The sequence below is a fragment of the Chlamydotis macqueenii genome, chromosome 1 (genome assembly GCF_036417535.1).
Source record: "Chlamydotis macqueenii isolate bChlMac1 chromosome 1, bChlMac1.mat, whole genome shotgun sequence".
Classification (NCBI taxonomy): domain Eukaryota; kingdom Metazoa; phylum Chordata; class Aves; order Otidiformes; family Otididae; genus Chlamydotis; species Chlamydotis macqueenii.
This window is the reverse complement of record NC_141556.1, coordinates 213,369,391-213,393,801: the sequence shown is the minus strand read 5'-3', so window position 1 is coordinate 213,393,801 and position 24,411 is coordinate 213,369,391. Positions and strand designations below refer to the sequence as shown.

Below are 24,411 nucleotides of genomic sequence, written 5' to 3'. Positions count from 1 at the left end.
TGAGATGTCTAAGACCTATGGGCAAGAGATCATCATCCCTTTTGGCCATGCAACCCAACCTGATCCTGAAAATTCTGATGACATGGACAAAGAAAAGACTTGTTGCAGCAATATGTTTTGGTCCTGGTTATAGTTTGAGGATCTTATCCTGTGAGATCCTGTGCATTTGCAACCACATTGACCTTAGTGGGGTCTGCCCGCACGGGACACTGAGGGCAAAAATGGTGGTTTTCCAAGTCAGAGTGGCTCAGCTTAGATGATGTTGACAGGAGAAAAAAAAAATTTCTAAAAAACTTTTTATACTTTCATGTTTTTGCCTCCTTGTGCTTCCTCTGTGTTGCTTCTGTCCATAGGTCTGTGAGTTGTGTTGTGTTACCATTCCCCTCCTCTTCTCTCTGTAGCAGAGCATCTGCCTTCATCCATACCCCGGTCAGAGCCTGATTGCATGGTGTCACCCACTGGAATTTGGGAAGGGGTTGGAAACCCCATGGAATTGGCACCAGCTAGATTTTCTCGGGAAAACTGCAGAATCTCTTTTGTGGAGGTTGCTTTGTCAGGCTAATGCTGTGGACCCAGCCTGGAGATGTGCGGTGCTCCTCAAATCCTCTGCTCCCCGGGGCTGGGGAGGGAGGTAAAAATTTAAGAGAAGGTGGTTGTGACCCTAAAAACAAAACAAAGCAAAAACATTTAAAGATCACTTTCCTTTGTGTGGGTGAGCCACTAGATGGTGCCAGAAGATCAGAAATCCCATAAGCCACCCTAAATCCCTGTTCTCCATCAAATAGCCTTATAGCATCTCTGGCTCTAGCAGGGAGAATGGGATTTGCTTGAAAGCCTTCCTCTGTGGTCAGGAGGTAGGGTGAACTGGTGTGGCGTGGGCTGCGAAAGCCTGACCTACACAGCATTCCCTTTGCAGTGGGGTCTTGGGTCTGGCTGCTTTATCTGAGCCCACCAAGCCCTGTTTTCCCCCCTTGCAGCAGCAGCCCACCCTTCACTCCTAATGCCAGCAGCTCTGCAGCTGAGGGTCTGCTGTGGGGGTGCTCTCAGGCTGAAAAACAGCTTTAAAAGCAAAAGACTCCTTGAACTTGCTGCCGTTGCTTATGACTAACACCAGTAATTTTCTGTACGTGCATTCAGTAACGAAAATAAGTCTGGCTAGTTTCACGTTGGGCCAAGTTCCCATCAGCCTCATATTGTTCATGTGGTGGAAACTTCTGATGAACACTGAGTTTCGTCAAGGCTTAAAAAGTGAAGGGTTTGTGTAGAAACATTCAAGACGTGGTATTTTGGGAGGGGAGTGCACTGGGAGAAATTATATTTAAGGCATTGTATGTGACAGCTGCCTGCACTGAGACTGCTTGTACTTCCCTGCAGAGCAGCTCACCTGGGTCTTTGCTGTGTCTCAGGTTTGAGACCGTAAATTGTCTTTGAGCTCTCTTCTCCCACAAGTGTGAGCGTGTCACGCAGTGAGGAAAACGTTACTTGGCTTGGTGTCTTGTTCTGTTCCCTCTTTCCAACCCTAAGTGTCAAAATAGCCCTACCTCCTTTGGGGAGCTGGATAGCTGATGTGACAGAGGGATTTGGGGCATCTGCAGTCCTCAGTGAAATTAGCAGATTTAGGATGCTCAAGGTGATTAAAGATGACCTGCTCGTGTGTCTGTACCCCTTTGAGATAACATGCTCATCTCTGAACATCCTCCTACCATGCGGGGTTGCGTAGGTGCAAGGGAGTGAAGGCGTGAGGGTCTCTGGGACTTGTTGGTCTCCACATTGTTGGTGGCTGCTTGCACTGAGGGTGCTCCTGTGGTTGGGGAAACCAGCCACTGATATCCCCCTCTTGTCTTGCAGGTGGCGCCTAGGAAGCATCAGGACCTACAACCCGGAGCAGATCATGCTCAGCGCTGCTGTCCGCCGGTCCAGCCGGGACGTCAAGATCATGAAGGAGAAGCTGATTTTTTCAGGTACGGATAAGGCTGGTTGGTCAGAGCCCTTTGTTCCATCCTTCAGCTGTTATCCTGCTCTTTGCTGATGGAGGAGGTGGTCTTGTCCCATCTGCTGGTGGGACAGGGTGGCTGGATATATATTTGAAGTTCTGTGCTTCTGAAACAAGTGTTCTTGCTTAGACAGCATGTTTACAATTAAAACACTGGTGGTTGCACGCTTTTCCTGGTGAAACCAGTGACTGTAGGAGTCTTCATTTTTCCAGAATGGTCATTTGGATAGAGATGAAGTTCAGGTGTCTTGCACCCTTTTCTCAAAGGTGACTGATTCAGCCTGTGACATAGCATCATGTATTTGGGGGATCCAGCTTTGCCTCTGATGGTGGCAGGATTGTCAAGGTCTGAAATTCAGAGGCGAGTTCCTATTTGGAGGCAGGTCCTGCTCAGAACCGATTTTAAATAGGTGCAGTGTTACTAAACCTGGGGTGAAATCCCTGTAGGATCAGATGGATCCCATGTGGTGGAATTTTACGGCTGCTCAGCGCCTCAGTTTCCCCATTCATAGGGGTACTTCTGGGACTTGGACCCCTGTGACAATGTCTCTGCTTTCTCTACCCTCCCCAGAGATCAACAACGGCGTGGAGACCACGGACGAGCTGTCCCTCTGCTCCGAGAATGGCTATGCCAACGAGATGGTCACCCCCACAGATCACCGGGACACCAAGCTGCGGATGAACTGAGAGGCTCTGGTCCAACCCTGGCACGTGCCGTCCCCTGCGTTCGCTCCGGCGGCGAGAGCTGTGCTCTCCTGCTTGCTGTGGGATGGGAACCTTTGAGGAACTGCTGGTTGGGCAGAGACCCCTTCCCATACCCCATTGCTGGCTGCTCCACCTCCTTGGTTGTGAGGCTGGGGGGCTTATTTTTGTAAATATGTAGAAAATTTGAAATTTTTGTCTCTTTTTTTCCGAGTGTAATTTTTCCAGGGCATGAGTGGAAATACCGTGTTCATTAAATCCTCGACGTTATGGCTGAAGTTATTTGAATCTTGACGTGACAACCTGAGTCCCCTTGGGAGGTTCTGGGAAAAACACGTTGGACGTGTCTCCCCTTCCCCTCCCTTGCCCTGCTCCCCTCCTTCCCTTGGTGCAGCGACTGTGTAGCTGAATGTTGTGATGTTCTCGTGAAGTGTTGTTTTTGTTATGGGTTTCTTTTTTTTCTGTTTCCCCCTTTTTTCCCCCTTTTCCTGGGCAATGAAGTTTTAGCTCTAATGCAACGAGGAGGCTGTTTGGAGGAGAGAAGCTTTCCTAAGAGAGGAGATAGCACTGCTCTTTCCTGCTGAAGTTCAGAGCCAGGGAAGGGCTCGGTCACTTGGGCACCTTCTCCCTGTCCCGTCCTCCTTCCCCAAAGCCTGGATGCTCACAGGGAAATGAACTTCTTCAAATGTCCTGCTGCAGTCTTGAAGGCAAATTCTGAGCGCTGGCTGTAGATTGGCCTCTGCTGGCAGCGATATTTTGATTTCCCACCCCCCTTCTCCCCCCCCACCCCTTTATTTTTTTTCTTTCTTTCTCTCTTCTCCCTGAGTTGGGCTCTGTCAGGAGCCCGGGTGGCTTGCCAAAAGCAATCCTGTGGACACCATCACCGCTCAGATCTGGGTCAAGTGCCTGCCACTCCCAGTGGCATTTGCAGTCACTCCTTGCTTCCCTGTCCTTGCACCTGCGTAGGAAGAGGAGGTGGTGGTGCAGTGAGAACTTCCCCCCTCTCTGGGCCAAGCAGATGCCTGTGGGTGAAGGAGTTGTAAATAGTCTGGAAGGTGAAGAAGCTCCAGAGTGTAATTTATTCCTGCAAGGAGACCTCTCCTCCTTGCTTTAAAAGCAGGATCTTTAAAAGCTGCATGTTCACGTCCTCCGAAGGAGGGACGATCTTGTGGCAGATGCTGACGGGCTCATGAAGGCAAGAGCTCTAATCAGCGTGTTTCCAATGCAAAAGGCTTTAAACCAAAATCCTAGACCAGAAGTTAAAAGAGGAAAAAAAAAAAAAGGTCAGAAACCAAGTAGATTAGTTTCATTTTTTTCCCCCCCTCCCTGAAATGGCTCACAGCTAGTCCAAGGGCAGTCTCAGCTCTCTGCTCTTGACCTTCAAGGCCCTGTGGAGAGGAGCCCGTTTTTGGGTCGCTTTGCTGTTCACACAGAGCCAGTTCCCAAGGCAGCTGAAGCCAGCTGGAAGGCTGCCGGAGCTATGAATGGGGTCTTGGCTCCGTCCCCGTGGCCTTCTGGTGTTGGGTTGCTCCATTCCTTGCTGGATCTTGGTCGACACAACGTGCGAAGTGAGAAACCCCATTGAGCGTGAGCTTCCTTTGAAGGCTGGTGTGCACTGCCTTGGAAGTGTTGGACCATCAAAGGCGTTCACCATGGAGGGAACGGGAGCTGAGGCGTAGTCTTTGGGTTCTGGCCGAGCTGGGCTGTAGAGCCCATGGGTGTCTGGAAGAAGTCACCTTGCAGAGGAGAAGGCGATCTAGGGGATGCTGATGTGCCTCACATTCAATGCACAAAGCAGGCTTGGAAAGGCTGGAAACAAACCATGATAGAACCAGCTCACGCAGTTTGTTCTTGTTTTGGCAGCACTGAACTGGTCTAGTTTTTTGTTTGGTTTGGGTTTTTTTGTTTGTGTTTTTTTTTTTTATTCTGTACTCCAGTAGCATTTGAAACGTCAAAGTCTTGGACTTAGCGTGGAAGAAATGGGGGCAAAAGTGGCCAGCTTATCTATCTAAAAGAACAATACTCCCATTAATAATGAAAATATTAATCGTCATACTTTAATAAGCGCCTCCTAAGAGTGTAAATCAAGACTTTAATTCGTTTGCATATGCCCCAGATTTTTATGAATATGAGTGGAATAAGCCCCTGGCCCGTGCTGCCTCTTACCTTCCCCAAATACTGCCCTACTATATGGTACTCTCTCAAGTCTGTGAAACACAGTGTGGGTGTTTTTTCTGCAGAATTGCAAGATTTTGGTGGATTTGAAGGCTTTTGAGAACAAAGTTGCTTCTCCCTTTCCGTGGTGCTGTATTGAAACATTCCTAGTGGATTGTCATTGCCAAGTGAGAGATGTTGTTTAAATCCAGCATCTGTTGATAATCACCTGCATGTTCTGTTTTTATCCTTGGAGATGACTTTATTGAAAAGTCAAGTGCTTAAAAGCTTGGGAGTGTTAAAAGCAATCCAACAAAGAGTTGTTTTCACAATTCACATTTATCTTTCTTTTTTTTTATGACAAGACCCAAACTTTATGCGTGATGCACTGACTGTTACCATTATAGTCCTGAATATTTGCTACCTTTTTTTTTAAAAGGATGATACTTTTTTGATGAAAATAGACCTAGACCGAAATAAACTCTGCAATGCTCTGTGAAATAAACTGTCAGTATTCCCCTGCCAGTCTGTGATGTTGTCGTGTGTTCTAGGATTGCTTGCATAATGATGATGGCTTGATATTCTGCCTGTGTTTCTGCTTTTTTGTGCTTCATGAGGGACCTAAAGATCTAGCTGAGGGAGTTTAGGAGATCCTTCTTGAGATCGGTACAGTTGTGTGGCATCTCCTCTTGATGACACCAGGCTGAGTGGTGCAGTTGACAGGTCCCCATTCAGAGGGACCTGGACAAGGTTGAGAAGTAGGCCCAGGTGAAGTTCGTGAGATTCAACAAGGCTAAGTGCAAAGTCTTGCACATGGGTTGGGGCAATCCCTGGTATCAAAATAGGTTGAGGGATGAAGGGATGGAGAGCAGCCCTGAGGAGAAGGACTTGGGGGTGCTGGTGGATGAGAAGCTCAACACGAGCCAGCAACGTGCGCTCACAGCCCAGAAACCAACGGCACCCTGGGCTGCATCCCCACAGCGTGGGCAGCAGGGCGAGGGAGGGAATTCTGCCCCTCTGCTCCGCTCTGGGGAGACCCCCCTGCAGCGCTGCGTCCAGCTCTGGAGTCCCCAACAGCAGAAGGACGTGGAGCTGCTGGAGAGGGTCCAGAGGAGGCCACGCAGATGCTGAGAGGGCTGGAGCAGCTCTGCTGTGAGGCCAGGCTGAGAGAGCTGGGGCTGTTCAGCCTGGAGAAGAGGAGGCTCCGGGGAGAGCTGAGAGCGGCTCCCAGTGCCCAAAGGGGGCTGCAGGAAAGGTGGGGAGAGACTCTTCAGCAGGGCCTGCTGGGACAGGACGAGGGGTGATGGTTTCAAAATGGAGGGAGGAGGATTCAGACTGGACATTAGGAAGAAATTTTTTACACTGAGGGTGGTGGAGCACTGTCCCAGGTTGCTCAGAGAGGCGGTGGATGCCCCATCCCTGGAAACATTCCAGGCCAGGTTGGCCGGGGCTCTGAGCAACCTGATGTGGTTGGAGATGTCCCTGCTCCTTGCCAGGGGGTTGGGCTGGGTGGACTTTGAAGGTCCCTTCCCACCCAAACCCTTCCATGATCCTGTGGTTCTCTCCCATGCAGGTTTTATACAACAGTAGCTGAAAAGCAGCGAGGCAGAGAGGACGTGGCTCTGCAAACCTGAATCTTTAACAGTAACTGTAGAATAATTGTTCAGTGCTTGTGGCCACTGGGGACAATGATGCACCCGTAGAACAGATCAGGCAGCAGTTTTAAACCAAACAAACGGAAAGCAATTTATTTTTAACACACGTTATACAAGTCATTGCCCCAGGGTGCTGGGAAGGCCGAAAACCATAGGCGGGTTCAGAGAGGAACAAATGGCTCCTACACCCATGAGCACTTAAACACAGCAGTCCAGATCCAACATCCAGCTTGGGAAGTCTTTAAGGAGGTTTTTTTTTTTTTTTTGCTATATATGTGTATTAAGGAAAAGGCTTGCTTGCTTCTTGCTTTATTTTATTTTTTTTTATTATTTTATTTTTTACCTCAGGATCTGCTCCCGGCTGCAGCCAGAGGGTGCTTTGGCTGAGAAGGGGATCTTGTCTGGGTCAGCGTGGGATTGTCCTTTGTTAAGCAGCTGTTTTCCCCAGCCCCTGAATGGCTGCATTTAACCAATAATTGAAAGGGATTACAGTAAATACAACACTATCTCGCTGGTTGGTGATGGGTAGTCGGTACTGTGTCATGAATCTGAGTGGTTCTGAGAACAGCATTTGAGCGTTAAAAAAAAAAATTGCCCTAGGGGAAGGGGTAGAGCTCCCGATACCTACGATATTGGATAATCCCTAACTGGAGGCTGTGGTTTCTGTACCCTACAGAAAGATTTCTTTTTTTTTTTTTTTTTTTTTAAGTTGAAAGGAGAGAAATCAGAGTCATGTAGGCTGTTTCTGTTACTCAAATAAAAGAGCTGAGGATTGGGCACTGGCTTTAAGCCCAAAAGGCTTGGGACAGCCAACGTTGTGCTATTTAACTCTTTCTTCCTCTCTAAAACTGCCCTCATTTATAAGAGCTCAGTGGTACAGCTGGGATGGTTCTCATAGCATCTGGGAACCTTTCCAGCCCTTTAGATTTGCCAGTAGATTTGTAGCCCTGGTGTCTGGGAGGGGATGCTGATGTGACCATGCCCTAGGCCTACCCAGTCATCTGCCATAAGAAGGATCTCTTCTGTCTCAGCTAAAGCCTTAACGTGATGCAGTGGCTAGGAACTTTCAGAGTTTGAACAGAGCCTGAAAAGCCTAGCCACGATGTGAGCAGCAGGGGCAAGGCGAGGCTGAAGGCTGGTTCCCCTCCTCCTGGGCTCCTGGTGCAAGCAACCTCTTCTTGGCTGAAGCTCTAGACCAGGCTTCAAGCTCAAGGTAATTAGTGACCGTGTGTGAAATAGGAAATGAAGGTGTTTTTCCTCTTAAGCCTCTTATGCTTTCTCCTTCTCTTCATCCTGGGCCCTGACTCTGTTCTAGTTACTTCCCTGCCTTCATCATTTGCTTGAGTCTTCTGCTTTGGTCTCTTCTCCTGGAGCCTGGTGACCGCCCTTCACTTCTGCTGACTGGCTGAGGGTGGAAATTGGGTCTCCTGACTTTCTCCGTGGCAAGGTGGAGCCACAGATGGTGGTGCCAGGATTGCACAGACAGCATTTCCCTCTCTCAGATATGTGGTGGGGAGGTACAGACCAAAACATGATCAGGTTCTAGTGACCACCTTCCTCTAGATATCTCACCATGTCCTCCGTGACCCAACTTATCGAAAACTTTCTCCTATTGTCTTTTTCACTCTTTTCTCCTTATTTTCTCTTTGGCTTAGCTGCATCCATTCTCCTGCCTGTTTCTTTCTCATCCTGAGACGTCTCCTGCTCCTTCAGGAAGCTTTGGTTCTACAGTCACACAGATTTCCCCAACAGACGCCTCGAGTTCCTGGTCCTTTATACTTGTATTTCCCTTTTGCATCTTTTTTTTTTTTTTTTTTTAATGCAGCTTTGTGCCTAATGGCTTCTGTGGGCTGTGTGCCAGGTACTGAGTGTTTTTAATACAAATAAGGGATTTTACAGCAGATTGGGACTCTGAGATTACTGCTTCTGGTGTCTGTATCTACCCTGGGAGAAGACCTAGGGCACAGGGAGCAAATGAGTGGTCGAGCTCTTGGCCTTGTACAAAGTGTCCTTTCTTCGCTGCTGTCTACCAGATAACCCTTTCGAATACCTCCATGGCCTCTTGCAGCTCTACGGGGTGTTTAAAACCCACTTTTTCATGCAAAAAGGCCACAGGCATAGGTTGTAGCATGGCACCAGCTGCTTTGGGGCACGGTGGCATCACACGGGGAGATCCAAGGCCAAGTGCTGTGCAGTCTGGCTGGAAAAATTTGCCCAGTAGGCAGCTTGGCATGGACATGGGGACAGCTGGACCCTGCAAAGCCGTCTCATCATGGTCCCTTTGTGCATTTACAACATTTTAGTAGTTGTTTGCTCCCACTCTTGGGGCTGCACACCCTGCTTGAAGCTGGGGTTTGACTTTTTTAACAAGTTGGTAGCCCCGTGCTTTATGGCTACAAGGAGATGACAGCTTTGCAACCTTGCTGAAGAGTTTCCTACACTCTGGAGAACTTTCTGGTGTGCTGATCAGTGCTGTGCTGCCATTTGTCCTGATGACCAGCTCCCAGCCGTCTCCAGCTCCATCCATGCCCAGACATGGTTGCATCCTTGGTTGGTGCAGCCTGGCAGTGCCAACTCTAGGAGAGTGGAAGATCTCAAGAGCAAATCCCCCAACACTCCCAGCCCACTGCGCAGGCTGGGAAACCACAGTCCCTTCCAGGTTGCCAGTGATTCATATGCAAATGGTGGGAGCAAGCAGGATGCCAGCTTGTGCCCTACATCCCAGCGATGGGAGAGGAGCAGAAAGGAGCCAGCCAGCAAAAGTGGCAGCGATGCCCTGCAGAAAGGCGATTTCAGTGGGATGACAAAATGCAGGGGCTGGTTATTATTGATATTTCTTTTCCGTTTACTTCAAAATAATACAAGTTGTTCAAAGCGATTCTGGGCAATGGAGCGAAGACTGGCTGCATCACGTCATGGGCTCTGACAATCTTCAGCACAAGGGTTACTTCGTGGAGCTTTCCCAGGGCTGCTTTGCTCCCTGCCGTGAGGATTTAAAAATTCAGCCAACAACCGGGATCGAGTTAGAGGGGAGGGTGCGGAAAGCCACATGGGGCAAACCTCCCCTTCTGTCCTCATCATCCTCAAGGACCTAATTACCTAATTATCACACGTTAATGAGGGGGACTGCAACTCCTCCCTGAGCCAATCCGTTCCTGCTCCAGGCATCTTTTTGCTCGCAGAACTGTATTTTATTTATCAGCTTTAGTGTGTTTTCCAGCGAGACAGAGTCTCTATCAAATGAATCGCTCCACCTGGACCTCAATTTGCTCTCCAGATGGCTCAACCCTCCTAAGCTGCCCTGGTGTGATATATTTTCCCTGAGCTGCGATGGGTTTTCCCTGGTTCCTGGCTCCTCCCTGGCTGGCTCTTATTGACAGCTGCATGGCTAATGCCCTGTAGCTCTCTGGCATGTCATTCAGGAGAAACAAAAGCAGATTTCTTCCCCCACCTCTCCGGCAGTGTGGATAAAGGGGATGCTTTTGTGCTTCCCCAAGCGCTGCTGCAGAAGAGCTGAGCGTGCTTTGCGGAGGGGACCTGTCTCAGTGCGGAACCCCAGCGTGGATGGGAGCTCTCCGAGAGGGAAGTTGACTCTTTGCTAGGTCCCACCTGGAGAACACAACCTGTGGGCCAGGTAACATTGAACTTCTTGCACTAGCAGCTGGGGAGGCTTGAAGAAAAAAAGAAAAAAAATACAGCGAATGCTGCTGTATGGTAGTTGGATGGAGAGGGGGACCCGAGAGGAGTGTGCATGGGGGAGGGCAATGGGGAAAACCCACTTTTCCTTTAGTGTTAGCATAATTTTTCTCATGGATAGAGAGGAAGGATGTGAGCTGAGGAAGGGCATTTGGATTAACTGGGGAGGGAGGAGGTCAGCCTGAGCTGTTCCTTCCCAGCACTGAGCCGCGCGGAGCTGTGTGTGACCCTGATGGCTTGGAAACGTGCGCAGACCAGGAAGAGAAGTGGGGATCTGGATGTGTTTTTCTTTCTTGGTTGAAGCCGCGTGTGTCGGCGAAACGTGGAGTCCACTGTGCTCTTTGCAAAGTTGTCTCTAAGAGCAGTTTCCTTCTGTACGCTGCCCTGACCGCCCATCACTGGAATCTGGGGTGTTTACAGCCTTCACCCACTCCCGCAGGATTTTTTACTACTTCAGTTAAGCCTTGTCATGCTGCTTTGCTGCTCTTCAGGTCCCTGCAGCTCCCCTGTGGCATGGGCAGAGATGTTTTCCCCGCTGATGGGGGATTCTGGAGGTACAAAGGATACAGTGACGCTTTCTTGGGGTGGTGGGGTGAAGATCTTCAGAGCTGCATTTGGTTGTCCTACACACAGCTATGCCTGTGCAGGTGCAGCCAGGATATGTCCTCTGGAGCATGGGAGAACCTTGAGCATCTTTGGGGTCTATGGTCAGAGGTGACAGCTGTCTGGGAGATGTAGGTGTAGGAAAGGAGATGAAGGGCAAGAGCTAAGACATTGCTGTGCCCCATTTATTTGACATCCAGGTGGTGAGAGCAGTCAGGAAAACACGGGGAGACCCAGGTTCGATCCCCTCCTCGCTCTTCACCCAGCATCTGGGTCTGTGCAGCACTGATGGGTCAGGACAGACTTTTGGGGAGAAATGGAGGAAACGGGGCAGCACTAACCAGTTAGTCGGTCTAGGACACTCGAGGTAGCAGTAGAAGGTTTGGGGTCTTTGATTCACGCACCATTGTCAGAGATGTCAGTCAATTCTTGTTGCTATTTCAATGCCACGATGCTCCTCTGCTTTTCCGACCCTTGCTCTGCAGGCAGAGGCTCTTCTCCCCAAGGGTTACTCTTTAGAGATGATCTGGCTGCTTCTCCCTGGCTTGAGCAGGAACCACCCTTTTGGATGTGCAGCTATTTGCAGCTTCCAGGCTGAGCGCGGGACTTTCCCTGTCCTACAGGGATGGGTCCTGCTGCTTGCGCTGTCGGTGCGAACTGTGAACCGTTACAGCTCAAATGAGAGAGGTCTGCTGGGTTTTTTTTTTTTGTGATTACTTTATGAAGTCCTTTAGGGAAGACTTAAAACCATCTGATGAAAAAATCTAGCAGAAAATTATGTTGGATGCAGGGATTTCCTCTGCTTTTGGGCAGGTCATGTCATAGCTACCTTTGGCAAATTTCAATCTCAAATCCTCATCTCTGGATTTTTGCCTGGAATAAAACATGGGGAAACATGGTGGATAGAAAAAAAAATCAAAATACTGCATTGCTCCCAGCTAGGCTGTACTGTGAAGCTTTTGAGAGGATGGGGAAAACAGTTAATAAGAGCTGCAAGATGTCAGAAAGAAAGGAAAGAGTGTCGAGGTGTTAGTACAGCGTAGGCTGGGCGAGGCAGCAGCCTTAGGAGAAACATCTTCTAAAAGTAGAAGTAGTTCTGCTGGGATGGGATTGAGTTGGAAGCATCCTAGTGCCCATCGTTGTGCTGTGGTTTGGGGGAAATGTTGTTATTGAGGATGAACCACGTGTGCGGATGAAGGGGCAGAGTCTGACTACATTTTGTCTGGAATCTGTACTTCCTCCAAGGAAGATGCAGACATCACGATGGTGTTGGATATCGTGGGCAGATATTTGGATAGTGTACTGTTCTCTTGTCTCCCTCGCTGCTTCCCAACCAGGATGCATCGAATGATGAAAGAAGAATCAAGTTTCAGGACAAGCAGCTTGGAAAACGCAACGCGAGACCCGAGCAAAGAAAAACTACACATGAAGCTCTGCAGTGGGTCCTGCCACGCTGAGCAAATCCTCCAGACGCTGAACTCCTACCGGCGGAGCGGCATCTTCACAGACGTGGTGTTATTAATTGATGGACAAGAATTCCCCTGTCACCGTGCCACTTTGTCAGCCAACAGCACTTATTTCCGGGCTATGTTTGGTGGCAATCTCAAGGAAGGCCACCAAGATATCGTTAATATCCAGAAGATTTCTGCTTCCACTATGTCTCTCCTTCTTGATTATATGTATGGCGGGAACATTATCATTCAGGAGGACAACGTTGAAAGCATCTTGGAACTGTCTGACTTGCTGCAGATCTCCAAGCTCAGAGATGCTTGTGTCACCTTCCTTGAAGGCCAGCTTCACCCGTGCAATTGTTTGGGCATCATGAAGTTTGCTGATTCATTCTCCATCGCGTCTCTGACAGAAAAGAGCAAGAGGTTCATGCTGGAGTGTTTTGTGGAGGTGTCGTGTCATGAAGAGTTCCTGGAGATGGATGTGAAGGAGCTGGTTGAATATCTGTCTGATGAGCAGCTGGTGGTCCCCAAGGAGGAAGTAGTCTTTGAAGCAGTCATGCGCTGGGTACGGCATGATGTTCCAGCCAGGAAAGGAACCTTGAAGGACCTCCTTGAGCATGTGCGTCTGCCTCTGCTTGACCCCACCTACTTCCTGGAGAAGGTGGAAATGGATGAACTCATCCAGGACTCAAAGGAGTGCATTCCTCTACTGCACGAGGCCCGCAAGTACTACATCCTCGGGAATGAGGTCAGCTCTTTGCGATCAAGGCCCAGAAGGTAAAACACAGCATGTTCTCCCCTAGACCTGCAGAGCCTAAGTTGATGAATCTTAAGGGGAGTTCTTGGGTTGTGGGTTTTGGGTTTTTGTTGTTTTGTTTTTTTTTTTTCCCCTCCTCCAATTGCTTCTCTTTTGGCCTCCTTGTTTCCAGAATGAAGGCACCGGACATGTTTGTCTGGCTTAAAGGACTCCTGTGAAATTTATACTAATGCATGTGACACTTTTTTTTTTTGTTGTTGTTGGCAAGAAGTGTTCCAGTCACACTGCTCTGGGTGTGCAATGATGTTCTCCATAAGTATCCAGACTACGGGCAGGAAGGGGTGCTTGAAGCTCTTTATTTCTCCCTCCTTTCACCAATGGGTAGAGCACTGGGTTGAGACCTGTTTTCCATTCCCAGCTCTGCCAGTGATCTGCTCTCATTTCCCCTCTTCTTGTCTCCCTCCCACTTTCTCCTCCTGTTAGCAGGAAGGCTTGGACCAGTCTCAGTCTTCCTGGCCACCAACATGGTGCCTCGTCAAAGGTGTTGCTGCAGAGTCAGGAATTAATGTCCAGGAAAAAAAAAAGCAGTTACTGTCCAGGTGCCTACCTGGGCATACTCAAATATATTATTTTTTTTTTTAATTTCTGTTGACCTATTGATGGACAGCAAGAAAATAAAGGGATGGTGGCCCAGGAAGCTGCCAGTGTAAAGTAGAGAAGACAAAGAAAGTGATTTCTAGGGTTGAGTGTGTGTAGAAATCTCCACCTTTTTGTGACGGTGAAGTTTGGGTTTGGCCAGCCATGTTTTAAGTCTCTGCTGTTTCTTCATGGTGCCACAGGTCCCTTAGGCATGCTAGGTAAGAGTGCTGACGGACACCTCTGCTCTGGGGTGGGTCGCCATATCAAACCAAGTTGGTTTGCAAAGCTCCCCCTCCTTTTCCAGAGGACACCCACCCATGACCATGGGGCTGCAGGGCCAGGTTCTTGTGCTCTCCTGCTCTTCAGCCCAAAGAGTCATGGGTTTTTTTGCTGCTCAGTGGAGTGTCCTAGGCAGGATGGAGGTTGCCCCAGTGCACCTGAGAGGTCCCAGCCTGGCATTTAGGGCATCGTTCTCTCAGGTGGAAGAGATGACATATGAATAGCTCAACAATTGTGATATACAGAACTGCTCAGCTATAGGGTCCATGGTGAGCTCCTTAAGGATGCAAACAGCTAAAATTAGAGGGAGGTAGATTTAGATTAGACATTAGGAAGAAATTTTTTACAGTGAGGGTGGTGGAGCACTGTCCCAGGTTGCCCAGAGAGGCGGTGGATGCCCCATCCCTGGAAACATTCCAGGCCAGGTTGGCCGGGGCTCTGAGCAACCTGATGTGGTTGGAGGTGTCCCTGCTCCTGGCAGGGGGGGTTGGGCTGGGTGGGCTTGGAGGGTCCCTTCCAACCCAAACCCTTCTGTGATTCTATGAAAATTCATTGGGGGTAAATCCCACCTCCCAGCACCCACATTTTTACCTCCTTCCTTTTACAGCTTTGGTCTTAAGCGAATTCTCTCAGCCTGTACAAACCATGGCAGACCTGGGCATTGGACCAAGCCTTTCAAACCCTCTTTCACCCTCCTCCTTCTTCTCCCTTCCCGTCCCCTCCTGCAGAGCTGTTCCTCTCTTGCCACCTCCTAGCTGGCAGGATTTTCCTTTCCCTGCCGTCTGTCCCGTCTGCTCGCTGCTATTAGGGCTGGAGAGAGAGAGAGATTTCCTGGAAACACTCCTCTCTCCAGGCAGAGAGCTTGCTGCAGGCGTCCTGCCAGGAACAGCTTTCCGCGCTCGTGGCTGTGCCGTGAGGATTAAGCTTGATTGTGCTGGAAAGGGGAGGGTGGGTGGCAGGAGGCAATCTCACGAAGGACTTGTAAAAGTCATTCCTGTTTTCTTTCCCTATGCATTTTGGACACTGTCCCACCCAATCAGGGAGGTGCCGTTGATTTGAACGTGCAGACTAAAGGGAAGGTGCGGGGCTGAAATGATTCCCCCCAGAAAAATTGTTAGCTGATGTAGGAGATGACCCTGCTGTACCCATCGGGCTGTGCCACCAGTGTCCTAGATAGGATGGGAGGAGCAGCCTGGCCCGGGGACTCACCCACGCCTTTCATGGTCTAGGTTCATGGAGCTGTCAGAAGTCATTGTGGTCATCGGGGGCTGTGATAAGAAAGGCCTTCTGAAGCTGCCCTTCACGGACCTCTACCACCCGAAGAGCAGGCAGTGGACAGCCCTCCCCAGCATGCCTGGCTACACCAAGTCAGAGTTTGCTGCCTGCACATTGAAGAACGATGTGTACATATCAGGTGAGATGCCCTGGGCCAGGTGGTCCCTTCTGGGTTGCAAAAAAACAGCACAACCTTCACTTGGGCAGCTGCTTCTTACATGTATTCACTAGGACTCATCCACACGCAGCCCAGCTTTGCAGCAAAGTCGCTTCTTGGTGAAGTTTATCCTTAGGTGCCTTGGATTTTGCTGTCCCAAGGAACAATTTCACCTCTGAGGGGGGAGGATGGCAGTATTAAAAAAACCTTTCCCTCCTGCTGGGCATCTGTCAGAAGTGTTCAGCTGTGGAAGGAGCTGGTTTTGGTGTGTGCTGTCAGACAGGGTTTCCTAAAATGATGTCTCCTGCCTGTCCCTCACTTTAAAATGAGATCAGATGAGCTCTATGTAAAGGATTGTCATGGTTTTGTTTAGTGAGGGGAGGCCTAAGGTGGTAGCTTCTGTAGGAAACTGCTAGAAGTCGCTCCCCTTTGTTCAGGGGACTTGGCCAGGCCTAGGGCGGATCTGCTGCTGGCCAAGGCCGAGCCGATTGGTAGCAGAATGTTCCGTGATAACGCCTCTGCGATAACGTATTTAAAAAGGGGAAAACAGAAAAAAAAAGAGAGAAGAGAAGATGTGAAGCAGCTGAGCGGGGGCAGAGGTGCAGAGGGGGAGGCGCAGGCCTCATGGGCCTTGCAGGCCTCACCCTCTGGCCTCTCGCCAGGCAGCCGACTGGGCCCGACTCGGTCCAGCCCGGCTGCAAGAAGTGGAGAGGAGATGAGAAGTGAATAAGATGTAAAAAAGATCCTGAGAGACATCTACCAGCCTGTTGTGAGGAACGGCTGCAGACGCCAAGGTCAGTTCAGAAGGAGGGGGAGGAGTAACGCGGCTCCTGGCCAAGATTCCCCTGCAGCCCGTGGTGACGACCATGGTGGAGCAGGTTGTCCCCCTGCAGCCCATGGAGGTCCACAGAGGAGCAGAGATCCACTTGGAGCCATGAAGGATCCCGTACTGGAGGAGGTGGATGCCTGAAGGCAGCTGTGGCCCGTGGAGGGCCTGCTGGGACAGCTGTTCTGGAGAGACTGCACCCGTGGAAGAGATGACCCACTCCAGAGCAGTTCCACGAAGGACTGTAGCCCGTGGGAGGGACCCCACACTGGAGCAGGGGAGGAATGTGAGGAGTTCTTCCCCCGACCATGAAGCAGCGGCATGAAACAACGTATGATGAACTGACTGCAACCCCCATTCCCTCTTCCCCCCTGTGCCGCTCAGGGAGGGGAAGGTAGTAGAGATAATGTTAAGCTTGGGAAGAGGGAGGGGTGGGGGGAGGTTATCTTGTTCTCTGTCTCATTATCCTGCTGTTTGTAGTAATAAATGAATAGTTTTCCCCAAGTCGAGTCTGTTTTGCCCGTGACAGGATTTCTCCCTGTCCATATCTCAAACCTCGAGCTGTTTTTCCTTATATTTTCTCTCCCTGTTCTCTCGGAAGGTGGGGGGAGTGAGAGAGAGACTGCGTAGTCTGGTCCTGATCAGGGCTGAACTACGACAAGGATGGAGCAGTATAACAAACGCCTCGAAGTCCAGGCAGTGTCTCCCTCAGGAAGCTGAGTTTACAAAACCATAACCCAATAACCATATTCTGGCCTAAGTTGTTCCACTGCATGGAGGAACTATGCAACATCGTGGTGTACGGAGGTAATGGGGTTGTCCTTGGTATCACATCAGCCCCCCATCCCTCTGTTTTTCAGGAGGACACATCAGCAGCAACGACGTTTGGGTGCTGAGCTCCCAGCTGAACGTCTGGATCAAGGTTGCTTGTCTGCAGAAAGGCCGATGGAGGCACAAAATGACAACACTTCAGGGCAAGGTAAGCAATGGATTGAATTTTGGAAGAAGTCACATGGAGCGTTGTTCCCCACTTCTGCTGCCTAGTATGATGAGAAACCGTCAGTGTCTGTCTCCTGGGTCATTTAGAGGTGGTTTCGATGGGAGAAGAACTAAGATGTAACCAAGATGTTGTTGTTTCAGTTGGGTGTGTGTTATCACCTGAAGTAGTCACAAATTAAGTTGTAGCAAAAAGGTCTTGCACAGGATGGTGCAAGATTTCTGCAGAGAGCCGTGTTAAGTCTTTGGGTGAAAGCTATACAGTTTGGGGTGTTTCATAGAATGATTTGGGTTGGAAGGGACATTTAAAGGCCATCTAGTCCAACCCCAAGGTTTTATTATGGCTTGATGTCTGTCTTTCTGGCCAAGTCCTAGTCTTCCCTCATGTATGCCGAGATAACACAGCCCATGGGGTGCGTCCAGCAGTTCCTAATCGGCTTGCTTTGCTCCTTTTGTGGCAGATCTATGCTGTGGGAGGCTTTGATGGTTTTTACCGCCTCTCCAGCGTGGAGTGTTATGACACCTTCTCCAACAGCTGGTCAACCTTGGCCCCGCTGCCTCAAGCCGTCAGCTCGGCAGCTGTGGTCTCCTGCCTGAACAAGCTCTACGTGCTGGGCGGTGCTGTGGATGACACCGCTAACACCGACAAGGTATTGTTGGGGCATCAAGAACCGACAGAGACTTAAAAAAGAAGGTATGCCAGGGAATGTGGAGGGAAATGGGGTTGTCCTTAAGCTACAAGGGTGCCTTTTTAAAAAAAGACTAATGAAGGCTTCCTTACAATAACATGAGAAGTCATACATTTAAATGGAAGCCAATGAGACTTAGAGAGCAAAGGCGTCAGGAGGTGACGGTATATTAGGCATGGTTTCAGTAGAGTCTGTTCTGCTCTGAAGCTTGCTCAGCCCTGAGGCACCACAGGAACAAACCAGCAACATGGTGGGCACTCACTGCAGATAAGTAGCAGCAGTAGTAGCTGCCTGGAGGAGACCTCTGCAAGCCAGACATGATGCTTCTGGTCTCCTGAGCTGCAGGAAGAGCCATAAGTGCTTCTCAGCTCCATCTCTGAACACTTAACCATGCACTGTCTGGGTCAAGGACAGCCACTCTGAGGGCTTGTAGTTTGTCTGGGAGACTTGAATGCAAGAGGGAATGCTAGACCCCCTCATCCCTTTGCTCACTGTGCTGGTCACTGGGCGTTGAAGCTCCTATCCACATTTCCGTCCCCATGCGCTTTTATTTCTAGTGAACGGCAGCTTCATCCAAGCAAGGAGATGAGGTAAATTCATGTTCCCACAGCTGCGTTTCTCCTCCCAGGTCCAGTGTTACGATCCAGAGGATGACAAGTGGACACTCTTGTCTCCCACCCCTTTTTACCAGAGGTGCATCAGTGCCGTCTCCTTGGACAACATCATTTATGTTGTAGGTGGACTCCTCAGTAAAATCTTCAGCTACGATCCAAGGAAAGACCGCTGGCGAGAAGTGGCCACCCTCCCGGGGCCTCTGGTAAGGAAGAGGTTTAGGAAAGGAGTTCTGAGCCTTCCCTCTCTCTAGAATAGGAGCCATCTGCGCTTTGCTGGGATTGAAGGCAAGGAAAATACACTATGGATTTGGCTCTGAGCAAGTGAACATGACCTCTGAGCAACTCAAGCATATGAGGGTGGTGGAACGCTGTCCCATGTTGCCCAGAGAGGCGGTGGATGCCCCATCCCTGGAAACATTCCAGGCCAGGTTGGCCGGGGCTGTGAGCAACCTGATGTGGTTAGAGATGTCTCTGCTTCTTGCAGGGGGGTTGGACTGGATGGCCTTTAGGGGTCCCTTCCAACCCAAACCATTCTGTGATTCTATGATATATGCTTGCCATCAGTGTCCGTACTTCTTGGAGGGTCTCTCTCCCACAGCAAACACAAGTTTTATTGCTGAGACTGGATCTACACTAGCTATTAATGCCAGAGGAGTGGATCTGTAGGGTGAAACCATTGGTGCTGAGGACCTGTTCTCCACACTGTGTGTTTCAGGGTGAGGGTTACACTGGCTTTAATCTGGTCCATGGATTGAACACAGACTGCTGGTGGTTGTGTATCTTAGTTTAGTGTCATCATGGTTTCACACTCCAAAGCCATGCTGCAAAGTGAGCTATGGCACTGTGAAGAGGAATGATGACACAGCCCATGCCATCTGAATTTAAGTGCCCATGCCAGTGCACCCTTGTAAGTGGCTTTCACAGGGACGTGCTGGCTGGTGCTCTGGGCTCTTGGTGTGCTTGTGAGCCCGTGCCATGCCCGGGGGACTGGCAGAAACATCAACGGTTCTATCACTGGCTTGAGGCATCTCAAGTGCCTAAACTCTTACTGAAGCAGTAAGATTGCAGCACTCCAAGAGCCAGACATCATTTATTCCGAGATAAACCATGAGAGTTGAGATATCTGTGAGATATCCTGAGATACCCGTGAGAGCTGAGCCCATTGCAATGACTCAACCCTGTTGCCTAAAGCTGGAGCCTTGATCCTTAGCTCTTGCGCTTTCCTTCTGCTTTCCAGGAGAGTTGTGGCCTGACGGTGTGTGGAGGGAAGATTTACATCCTGGGTGGCCGAGACGAGAACGGCGAAGGCACGGACAAAGCGTTCACTTTCGACCCGGTAACGGGAACTGTGGAGCAGCAGCAGCCGTTGCAGCGCTGTACCAGTTATCATGGCTGCGTGACCATCCTGCAGCGCATGAACCGATGACCGTGGGGCTCCAACTGCATCCGCCTCCCACCCAGAACCCCTTTCCTTGAGACGGTGGCCACCCAACGTGTGGACAGACATCTCGCCTGTGCGCGGGGAAGGGCGATACAAGCCACTGAAGATGACGTGCTCCCCTGAGCAGCCTCTCTTTTGTTTTTCCTGGCCTGAGGATGCCAATTCTGATCTAGAGGAGAGGATGAAAGAGTGCTGGGCTATGCCAAGCTGCACCACGGACCTTGCCACAGTAGGATTCAAGTATCCTTGCAGCCCATGGAACTACTGAATATGACCTTTACTTAAGTTTTCCTGGCTGTAGATTACAGTTTTCTGTTACGTTGGCAAGGACATATATTTGCTGTTTTCTGATGCCCCAGACGGTTGCAGTAACAACTACAGTTACAGGATTCAATTATTTAGCTAAAACTAAATGCAGATATTTGTGCATTTAGCTCTGTAGAACTCTGTGTCAAAACATGGTGGTGACGTAAATGGCCGTTGATGTCCACGAACAGCTAGTCCCATTAGAGTGGAGACCTAAGATTGAGACTTCAAAGATGATATCCCGTGAAAATTTCTCCACTAAATCCCCAGAAGTCTTGTTAAATAGTCCAAGCTCTGACTCCATTCTGCACGTGCTGTATGAGGGTCTATTCCCCTAAAGCACAGAGTGCTGTCTCTTTCCATACATGTTTTATGGTTGGACTGTTGTATCTCTGTGTCTTTGTCATTAGTGAACTGTCTAGCCAAGAGTTCCTTCTTCAGAGACCAGAGGTAGGGGAAGATTAAAGTGTAGGAATTAAGCGTGAAGACCTGAAGCACAGTAGCCACAGAATCACATCTGGCTTGATGTGATTCTGAAGTATGCTAGCAAGTATTAAATAAACTCAATATTTAACAGATTTGATACAGAGTCCCTGGGAGCCTGAGTGTTCAGCTTATTTGGAGGGCAAGCGTTGGATTACACAGACTGCATTGCTCTCAGCCAGTTGATCTCAGGTCTAGAAATGATCCTGAGCATATTTGACTTGGTAGAACAGCCGTAGCTTTGGTGTCAGTGTCTTTAGTCTGCGACTGGTAATTTCTGATGGGTCCGTGTAAATGTTCATGTTGTTCAATTAGGACTTAGCTGCTGCCAAATGTAGAGTGGAGTCTCTTAAAACCTCCCATTACTTGTACATTGGGTGCACTCCTCTACAGCAGGCTGCTGGCTGGCTGCTGTTTTCTCTGTACCTTCCTTTCCTCACCCCAATGATGACTTCTTCCTGAAGTAGAGGAAACAACTATGTCCACTGGCCCAAACATTTTCCTTTCTAGGGCCTTTTAATTGTCTTAAACCTCCTGGTTCTGCTGACTTCCTCCATAGGGCGCTTTTTTTTTTCATGTGGTCCTTGTTATACTTCTGTTTTGTATCAACTCTGAGAAGTTCGCCTCTTCTTCATGATGATATCAGGCTTACCTGTAAAACACAGCAAAAAACTGGGCACACTGATCTCCTCTTCTCTTTAGGAAATGTGTGCTCTTCCATTGCCCAAGTGAAGAGCAAGGTGTTTCGTTGCATGCATGTGTTCCTTATGCTCCTCATAGTTACATCTGGAAAGTCTCAGGGCTATCATAGCCATGTTGTTCCTCAGGGTGCATTATTTGGACGTTCTCAGCCTCAGGTACTCCTTAAGGCATGTGGGTTAGCCCTTTTACCAGATCATGAGCAGCACAACGTGTCTTTTAAGCAATAGAAAGGAGATTCTAGGTATAGGTTAGTTCCATGAGATATTCCAGGAAATTCATGCTGGTAAAACACAATTTTATTTGCAATCAAATTGCATCCACAGTTTGGGTCTTCAGTGGGAATGGAGACTTCAGGAGAAACTGTCTCCTTTCCTTCAGTTAGTTAAACTGGCACAGAAGAAAGCACGAGCACATCAACCCATGCGGTAGTCGCCTTCAGGGCCAGAGAGACCTTTATCCTTCTGCATCCTGATTTCCCAAGGACCACACATCACAGTCCATTTCTCCTCCCCAGTTTTGCCTCTCTTGCTGTTCCCCTGTGCCTTAAGCAATTCACTGCTTTGGTACAGGCACCCCTCCAAAGTGTGCGGCTTGGGACTCAGTGTCTCCACCTTGCCCCATGATTCGTACGGCCAGGGAGGTTCTTCATTCTCCACAGACTGTCCCATTAGCACGTCCTTGCTCTTTGTCTGCCCTTTCGAGAACACTGCTGCTGTTTCAAGAGAATGAGCGCGCTCACAGCTTGCAAAGCAAAATCTGCTCAGCTGAGGATGGTGGACATCACAAGGAACCAGGCCTTACAAAAGGGATGGTCCTCATGCCAGACTTCTACCTTGCCTAAGCTGTATAGAATAGGGCTGTGAACACAGACTGAATCTTGCTTGGCTGCTGGCAGATCTTTGTGCTCTCGCTTTCGAAAAGAGCACAGTAATATATTTGGACATAGCAATAGCCTTGATAGGAACAAGGAAGAGTTTTCCAGTTGTGCTTACAACTCCTTTCCTGATTTTCCTAGTGCCTCCTGGGAGTTTCTTGCTGTACTTCACACCTTATTCCTGTAGAGGTAAGCGCACTCGAAAGGGTAGAAGATATTCTCATCATGTGCTTTTGACACGTGTGGTGCGTTGCAATAGGTGTAACGTGGTGGTGGAAGTTGTGGCATAGATACTAAAGCCTTTGCCTCATTCTTGGTCCTGATATTCGTTGTACCACTGAAATGTGTTTGTATTTTGTAAGGACTGTGGGTTGTGGGCACGCAAGGGAGGGTTAGGGAAGGAATTTAACTTGGTTTTATTTAGAAATAAATATTCACCTTGACTCCTAAGTGCTTTTGCTGTAGGAATTTCATCTGTGCATATTTCTCCATGGCATTCCAAAAGTATATTATTGATGGAGCATCGGAGGATCTTTGGGAACACCACCTTTGAGGTGTCCCAGCCTTTGTCTGGGATACCTGAATTCTCAGTTTAAGCAAGTAGGAAGCTCAAGGTATTGCTTTTTGTCTGCAGGGAATGATATCTTTAACTATTATATGGGGCGACGGCCAAGTCAGTGTAGAGAAGGTGCTTGGACCATTCAAACTCAGCTGAAGGATGAGGAAACTTTTACTCGTATTTTGGCATGATAGAAAGAGTATTTCCAGAGGAAATGAAAAATTATTTGTCTTGGCTGATTCTTGCTCTTCCTTGGTGCGGCAGAAGAACACAAACTGTCTGCCACCACAACCTGCTTCAGTTTCTGAGAAGGCTTTTCCCAGACCACGTGTAAAGCTCTTCCTTGCTGTGTTTACACGAACGCACAGATCTGCTGTGGGAGCTCTCTATAGCAAAAGATGTAGAAGGAAGTAGTGATCACCTGCAAAGCACGAACAGTAGTTTCAGCTTTATGTATTTATCTTTTAAAAGCTAAATAAATTACTTCTGTTGCACTCAAAACCAGTGACTGTCAATCACTTTGGAGTAGTACTCAAACCACTGCCCCCCCCTTTCCCCCATCCCCTGTCCTTTTGGATTTCCTGCTGCTTATTTCAGCCGTTGTGTTATTCTGGGTATGTTTTTATTTTGGATGGGAGCTAGACGGAAGAAAAAGCTTTTTGTGAACAAATCACGTGGATGCTGTAGACAGCGAGATCTTCAGGGACTGATAACATTTGTTCATGACACGCAAACTAGAAGAATTATAAATAACCTAGAGGAGAGGGCTGTCGCGTAAAGCAAGGTGAACTCCTTGGTAGCCTTTGCTACCTAGTAAAAAAAGTCTTTTTTCATGGAAGTAAATGAGATGTGATGCAACTGGGCAAGAAACAAATGCCACCCAGAGCTAGAGGAAGGTCCTGCGGAGCAGCATCCAGAGAGGGATTTGGTGGCTAGAGTGGAGAAGCAGTTGAAATAGTTTCCAGTGCGACACTGTTAGTGGAGATGTGAGTCTGGGATGTGTGAGCAGAGGGATGACACAGAGGGCTGCACTGGGTCACTGCTGTCCTTGCAGTGTAGAAGGGACCGTGAGAGAAGACCCACTTGGTAGAGCGTGTGAAAATCCTGAGGAGCAGAGTAGAGCCATCAAAACTACTCAGGAGTGGGATAAGGATGATGTTGCGCTCAGCCTGTGATGTTTAGCAGAAAGAAGGCACAGACACTTTTGAGAGGAAGTCTTGATGACCTGAGTGTCATGCAGGTACTTTCACAAACACTACAGGGTCTTTCAGTTCCCCAGCAAGCAAAACTCAATCATGGGAGGATCAGATCATGTAAATCTAAATGAGGATTTATATACCTGAGCTGAGGTTCATAAGCTTCAGCTTTCACCCATCAGAAAGTCCAGTGTACTCCTCGACGGTAGAAACTGGAGCTTCCTCCAATGCCACGAGGGAAAAGGAGACCCTCTAAAAAGTGAGCTAAGCCCCTTGCCTTAGACGTGTCTCTTGGAACAAGATGAGTAGCCCATTGGAGCTGCCTCCCACTCTCTGTGGACCGGAGAGAGATCTCGATGACTAC

The 24,411-nt window shown here is 49.1% G+C and overlaps 2 protein-coding genes across 7 annotated transcripts in view; both read left to right on the top strand.

The window, feature by feature from the left end:
* Positions 1-5,374, top strand: part of GDPD5 (glycerophosphodiester phosphodiesterase domain containing 5) — a 172,615-nt gene extending 167,241 nt beyond the window's left edge. For all 6 annotated transcript variants that reach the window (XM_086739757.1, XM_086739759.1, XM_086739762.1 and 3 more), the window contains 2 exons: positions 1,849-1,961; positions 2,565-5,374. In XM_086739757.1, the coding sequence (XP_086595883.1) occupies positions 1,849-1,961; positions 2,565-2,680 (229 nt within the window). In that variant the 3' untranslated portion in view covers positions 2,681-5,374. The remainder of the gene's footprint in view (positions 1-1,848; positions 1,962-2,564) is intronic.
* Positions 5,375-9,967: 4,593 nt separating this feature from the next.
* Positions 9,968-21,382, top strand: KLHL35 (kelch like family member 35). The gene is made up of 7 exons (XM_086739756.1): positions 9,968-10,138; positions 12,141-13,031; positions 15,159-15,343; positions 17,048-17,166; positions 17,645-17,833; positions 18,501-18,689; positions 19,724-21,382. The coding sequence occupies exons 2-7, from the start codon at positions 12,142-12,144 to the stop codon at positions 19,910-19,912; spliced, it is 1,761 nt and encodes a 586-aa protein (XP_086595882.1). The 5' UTR covers positions 9,968-10,138; position 12,141; the 3' UTR covers positions 19,913-21,382.
* Positions 21,383-24,411: the final 3,029 nt, after the last annotated feature.